General features: G+C 35.5%; 1 protein-coding gene across 2 annotated transcripts; it reads left to right on the top strand.

Annotated features, from left to right (window-relative positions):
* Positions 1-3,572: 3,572 nt before the first annotated feature.
* LOC120092088 (LIM domain-containing protein PLIM2b-like) lies at positions 3,573-5,256 on the top strand. 2 transcript variants are annotated; one of them, XM_039050301.1, is made up of 5 exons: positions 3,573-3,597; positions 3,710-4,090; positions 4,214-4,242; positions 4,493-4,582; positions 4,698-5,256. In XM_039050301.1, exons 2-5 carry the CDS (start codon positions 3,775-3,777, stop codon positions 4,971-4,973), a joined length of 711 nt encoding a protein of 236 aa, XP_038906229.1. In that variant the 5' UTR covers positions 3,573-3,597; positions 3,710-3,774; the 3' UTR covers positions 4,974-5,256. The 2 variants fall into 2 exon arrangements, with proteins under 2 accessions (XP_038906229.1, XP_038906220.1); XM_039050292.1 differs by having other exon boundaries at positions 4,490-4,582.
* Positions 5,257-6,663: the final 1,407 nt, after the last annotated feature.

Raw genomic sequence — 6,663 nt, 5'->3', positions numbered from 1 at the left:
TTTCCGTCTACTTGATATAAATCATATATATTCTAATTTCCTTCCAAAAATAATGTATCTCAATACCATTAGCCAATTATATCATAATAATAACCAGCCAATATATCATATATAATTGAAACTTTCCTCTTGTCAATTTGAACATTTCAAATTAACCTAAACAACTGGGTTCTCGACTTTATCCAAGCACCCAGGTGACCTAATGACCTGTGGCTCGAAGCTCCAACGGTACATAGATGACTAAACTCTTTAGCCACGAGAAATTTACTATCGTTAATGTCCAGTGATTCCACGTAAAGACCAACAGTTGAACTCTTCTTACCACAGATATATTTTCTGTGTCCATTGGATATAACCAATCCATGAGTACAGATGACGCCTTCACAAGTCATGCTCATAAGTATAGTTGGGCCAATTTACCGTTTTTGCCCTGTAGTTACATCTTCACTTCTTAAGTACCACTGATTCCTCTAATGAACAATTACAACCATTAGTCCAACTATGTGTGAACACCTCTCGGCCAAGAGAAAGAGAAAGTGTGTGGCGCCACATCGTTCAAGCCCTAGAATCAGCCCTTAAGGGAGCCATCTATCTACTTACCCCTACCTTAGGGAAGAAGTGAATTCCATCTTGTGTAGTTGAGTTTCCAACTCCTAAATCAGATGAATCTCCAAAATGGTAGGTTTGAATCTGCGACTTGGCCACTCGCACCCATACAAATCAAAGGACTGCCCTCAATGGCAGGATTTCCCAACTCACTCAGGATTAAGGTCATGTTATCTATGGTCATTCTAGTGAAGTGAAGTCTCTGTCATGAACGGTGTTATATAACGAGACATTAACACTTCGTGGTCAAGCCTTATAAAAACTCTTTGTATATGACACCCCCGCTCGCATGTCCCCAACACAAATGATCAGGACCAGATCATCTGTGGCAAGTCACAACACTTGTGACCATTCCACAAAGCGGGCCGCATCCGTAGCATTACCAGGATAAGGTTTCCCTCCTATATCCATATACCACAGAGCATTTTGGTTATCACTCAAGACATGATCCACTTGTATGTCACCACATACATGTTTGAGTCATATACAGATAACCAGGGATTTTATGTTTATTGGTTTGTGGTAAAGCAAATAAAACAAATAACCGAGAAAAACAACAAAATGTGAAGTAAATATCATATATTAACAATCACAAGTGTTTGTATATACTGTTTACAAACTACAGAACACAAAACTTTAGGGCATCAACCCTAACAGGAAGGTGGTTGGGCATACGGCTGGACCGGTGGAGTGATATATGGTGCAGCTGGGAAAACTGAAAGGAACAGCACCGAACCCTAAAAGCCACTGAAAACAGCTACTGAACCGACGATTGGACCAGTCGTGAAATCAATTGTGGCTTCTCCCAGTGCCGGCGCGATTTGGTCATGTGAAGAAAGGAACCGCTCAATCGACTGAAGTGGCTGGAAGGGTTGAGCGGCTAGAGGTCCGATCGGCTGGAACTGCGACGCGACTGATGAAGGACCAGGTTGGGCGACTGTTTCTGCTCCAAACGGTTAGGCGACTAGTTTGCTTCTAATCTGTTGAGGCTCATGCGGCACAGTCTGGCTAATTCCGATCAGCTGTTGAGTATGCATCAAGCCGAGAATAAACTGGAGGTAACAATCAACAACGACTTAATTTCAACATTATTTGGATTTCTTGTCGAAGTCTCATCACCTATTAGGATTGACGATTGAATTTCTTCTATCCCATCTAGGGTTTCATCACCTTGCTCTGATACCATATTGAAAAATAAGGAAGAAGAAAGAAGACAAGATTTAACGTGGAAAGCCTTAGACCAAGGAGAAAAAACCATAATAGAGAAATTTTATTAATTTTGTTACATGGTACAAAGCACTCAGGCTCATATATAAATAGCCCTGTGACAGAAACCCTAAAATAGTAGACACCATGTAAAAAGACAAAATGCTCTTAGGGCAAAAACAACATTTTCAACAGTCCCTTCATAAGTTCGTTCATCGTCTCAGCATTGCATATATTGTGAGCAGGATTGTAAGGTCTCTTCATCTTTTTGATGTGGGGATCTTCAACATTCTCCTCAATATGATGTCTCATGGGTTCACCATTCTTGCATAGATCCCAATATTGAAACAGATACCTTGTTGGGTTTCATGGGTGCTGATACTATATTAGATGAATATAAGACTTCATTTTAAAACTAATTGACAATAAAAAGAGTAACTCATCTATCTTATATAGATCGTGAGGTCTCTTCATCGAAACCATTAATATGTCTCATCAAACTAGTTGCTCCTTGAGTTCACCAAACCTCACAATCTTTATAAGATACATAACTTTACTCTTCTTATCACTAACTGATCTTTAGATGAGACCCCATATTAATCTAATATATTGTGAAAATCCATGAAGCCTAAATGGGTATTTGGTCCAAATTGAGATCTAACCCAAAAATGATGATCCTAAAGAGACATTATTTTGAGAGGGCATATTCAAGACCTCAAAAAGATAAAGAGATCTTGAAATCTTTAACATTTATAAGATACGTAGATTACTCTTCTCATTGTCAATTAATTTTGAGATGAAATCTTATGTTTATCTAAGGCTTAGTTTCCCAAATAAATGTGTTTTCAATAGGGTGTAGTTCGACCATTAATCACTAAGGTCTCCACTTTCTTTCCTTCTTTCTTTCTTTCTTCTTCTTCTTTTTTTTTTAATGTATAAACCACGTGCCATTGCGATTGATGACAAATTTAGATGTCATTTTTTCTAACTTTTGCTCCATGTAAACTTAGCAACTTGTATCTATAGGGAATGTAGTCACAAAGATGTAAAAGAAAACCATATAACAAAGCCCCAAAACAATGAAAAAAATAGCATTGATCGCACATAATCTTATGAGTTAATGAGAAGGTCAAATTTCAACAAATCAAGTCTATCAATAGATGGAAGTACTTTTCTAAATTCATTGTTCGCTATATCCACCACCACTTGTCTTTTTTATATAATTTGTTTCAGGTGTGTTACTATGTTTAAATCAATCCATTAGAAAAATTAATTAAAAAGAATGAAAAATACTATAATGAATCCAAATAAAGCATTTAAAAAAGATCTAATCATAACCATTCACCCATGACACACCCATATTTGGGTTGTCCAAATGTACAAGCCTTTGATTTATTCTCACACACATTGAAATTTAAAATAAAAATTAATAAGAAAAAAAACCATCTTTCACATGGTGCTCAAAAAAGGGCATATCAAATTTAACTAACATAACTGCCAACCAAGCAAATTACAGAAACAGTTGGTTAATTTTCCATTATCTCTCCACTTCAAGAAAAGATGATTAATTTAGAAATGGTCAAAGAAACCACCTTGTTTTCCTCAAAAAAACATAGGACAATGTCCGAAATTGGAGCATCTCCAACAAGTAAATTTGAGGTTTCTTCCTCATTTGGATAGAAAAAAACACTCAATTCCAACATAATCTGGTGTATTTAAATTTAGTTTTTTTGTAAACACAAATCCAAAGTCTTCCCATTCTCTTTTTCTATCCCATTACAACTTGTAATTCCTTTTCATATATCTTGTCTGAGATCTCATCCTCAGACAATTACTTGATAAGCATTGCATTTGTTTGTTTGTTTGTTGTTCTTTTGTAATCGTCCCCTTTTCGCAGTTTCTCGGGAAATCTACCGTTTTTCGGTTCGAGTTCGTTGTCGTAAAAACAGAGAAGGAATAAAGATGTCATTCACAGGAACATTGGATAAATGCAAGGCTTGTGATAAGACTGTTTATGTGGTTGAGTTGCTTTCCCTTGAAGGGAATCCTTACCACAAGTCCTGCTTCAAATGTAGCCACTGCAAAGGCACCCTTTCGGTACGGTTTTTCTTTTCCCTCATTCGCATAATGTCGTTTGTTATGATATCGATATTTGACCCGAGTCGATGGTTACGACAGATGAGTAGCTACTCATGGATGGATGGTGTCCTGTATTGCAAGACTCATTTTGAGCAACTTTTCAAGGAATCTGGAAATTTCAGCAAGAATTTTCAAACTTGTAATATTATTATTTTTATTATTATACTTCTTTTCATTCTCTCCCTACCTATTTACTCTTAATCTCCATTTTTTCCTATCTTCCTAACATTCTCTCATTTTCATTATATTGAAATGGCAACAGCCAAGCCTTCTGAGAAGCAAAATGATCTGGTATGCCCTTATTCTTTTCTTTTTTCCATGTCCTCAAAAGTATTAAACAATTCGCGAGGATTCCAGTAGTACTCGTTTGATATTTTTTAGTCAAGATTCATTATTTTAAAATCACTCTCAAACATGTCATAAAGCATAAAAAATCATTCTTTTTCGTAGCTTACATATCGGGTCTCGTGTAATATATTCTCTCGAATGCAATTCTTATAATGATACGTACTAGTTTCATAAGTTTCAAAATGTGTAGCAGTCGAGGGCTCCTAGCAAACTGTCCTCCATGTTCTCTGGTACTCAAGACAAATGCGCAGTCTGCTCGAAAACGGTTTATCCGCTGGAGAAGGTCTATAGTTCTTCATTTTCTTAAGAAATTATGAGTATTATGTTACTAGATTTGTTGGCTAATTAGATGTGTTTTTTTTGGTTCCTAAACTAAAATTTTAAAAAAAAAAAAAAAGGTGACTCTTGAGGGGGAATGTTACCATAAGAATTGCTTTAGATGTGCTCATGGTGGGTGCCATTTGACACACTCTTCATATGCTGCTCTTGATGGAGTGTTGTACTGCAAGCATCATTTTGCTCAGCTCTTCATGATCAAAGGAAACTACAACCATGTCCTTGAAGCTGCTGCAAACAAGAAAGCTACCACGCCGCCTCCAGAACCAGCGGAGGAAGAAGAGGGCGATGCAGAAGCTCAGCCGCAGGCCGAGGAAGCAGCCGTAGAGCAAACTTAATTAAGTTGGCTTCATTCTGCTTCCATCACCATAAACTTGAGAATCCTTGGCTATCTTAATTTTTTTTTCTCTCTCTCATTTTTGCTTTCAAATTCATTTGTAACAAGTTTCCATTACCATTTTGTGTTTCTCTTTTTAAAGCAATTCAAAACATTATTTATATGCCATCAGAGCATAGAAAACAATGTACCATAGTTTCTGTCAGTGAGAGGAGAAGCTGGAATAAAGCACAGACTGCTATGATCATTTCCAATCACTAAAGACAATTTTCCCTTTTCTCCAATCCTCTCTATCTCTATTTTTCCCTCTCTCTCTCTCTCTCTCTCTCTCTCATGTATGTATAGGTTTTATGTTTTATATATTTTATCTTCTTTTTCTTGAATTTCATAGTTTTGGATCAGCTATTTTGATCATGTTTTTCCTACTGCCAGAAGAAAAAAAATCCTTTCTCTATTAGCTGATTGTGGGCAACAAGGAATTCAAACTCATGACACCATGATTTATAGTCATGTGTGCTCAAATCCTCCCATAGCTATTAGGCACATCTTGTCTCTATTGAATTTGTTTATAAGATACCTTACAAGAGAAGGTTTTATGTCCAAGCTATTTGTCATTTTGAGTTAAGAATATGAGGACAATAGCTTATTCTTTGAAAATTACATAGATCAATATGGAATTTACTCTTTAAGCTGAATATATGTTTTGCTTTCAAGTTAAGATGATGAGAAAAAGAGCTCGTTCTTTTAAAGAATAGGGACTAATGTGGAATTAATTTATTAAACTAAATATACTTTTTAGTTTCTAATGTGTGCAAATATTTTTTTGAGAAATTATTTCAAAGGGTTAAATTGTTGAAAATATTTACAGGATAGAGCAAAATTTTAGAACTATCAATGATAGACGCTAATTGACTTCTATCAGTGTCTATCAATGTCACTGATAGACACTGATAGAAGTCCATCATCATCTATGCTTGATAGTTCTAAAATTTTGCAATATTTTGTAAATATTTTTATTTATTTTTTATATTTGAAAATAACCCTTTTTTTTTACTTAATTATATTGTTATTTTCAATTTGGTCCATGAAAATCTAAAGGAGAAAAATATTCTTTAAGAAAGTTCATCATTTAAAAATGACTAAACTATAAAAATTTTAAATTTTAAACAATGAACACTACATTAAACGAACATACATTTTCTTTTAAATAAGGTCTCGTTTGATAATTATTTGATTTTTTTTATTTCAAAAATTAATTTTATAAATACCACTGTTTGCACGAGGTTTTCAGATGAACTTGTTTCGTGAAGATGAACTTGTGTTGATATAGATTTGATGTGGATGTGGTTCAATCTCTAGTACTTCATGCTTTGATTCTCTCTCAGTTGAATGCGTGTGCTTGATGTAAGGAAGCGTAGTGCGTGGATGTTCTTGAAGTTGAAATCTTAAAGGAATGTTTGTATCTCCTTTTGTATCTTCAGAGGACTTCAATCTTCAAGTGTGGTCAGCTTCAGTCTTAGGAGAAGCTACTGAAGAGTCAACAAGAGTTGTTGATGAAGTTGGTCCTTCAACAAGATTTGATGAAGGAGCTAGTTCTTCAGGTCTGTCTCGTCCTTCTCAATCGTTGAAAATGCCTCGACATAGTGGGAGGATTGTATCACGGCCTGATCGCTACTTGGGTTTTACTGAAA

Source organism: Benincasa hispida, chromosome 1 (genome assembly GCF_009727055.1).
Source record: "Benincasa hispida cultivar B227 chromosome 1, ASM972705v1, whole genome shotgun sequence".
NCBI lineage: Eukaryota > Viridiplantae > Streptophyta > Magnoliopsida > Cucurbitales > Cucurbitaceae > Benincasa > Benincasa hispida.
The sequence above is the reverse complement of the archived record's forward strand: the minus strand, read 5'-3'. Positions and strand labels throughout refer to the sequence as shown.

Excerpts from the sequence above, each read along its gene's own strand:
- LOC120092088 (XM_039050292.1), top strand. The coding sequence starts at position 3,775 with ATGTCATTCACAGGAACATTGGATAAATGCAAGGCTTGTGATAAGACT. Across the intron at positions 4,091-4,213 it reads CAGCAAGAATTTTCAAACTT|CCAAGCCTTCTGAGAAGCAA; the intron begins GTAATATTATTA and ends AAATGGCAACAG. Across the intron at positions 4,243-4,489 it reads CTGAGAAGCAAAATGATCTG|CAGTCGAGGGCTCCTAGCAA; the intron begins GTATGCCCTTAT and ends CAAAATGTGTAG.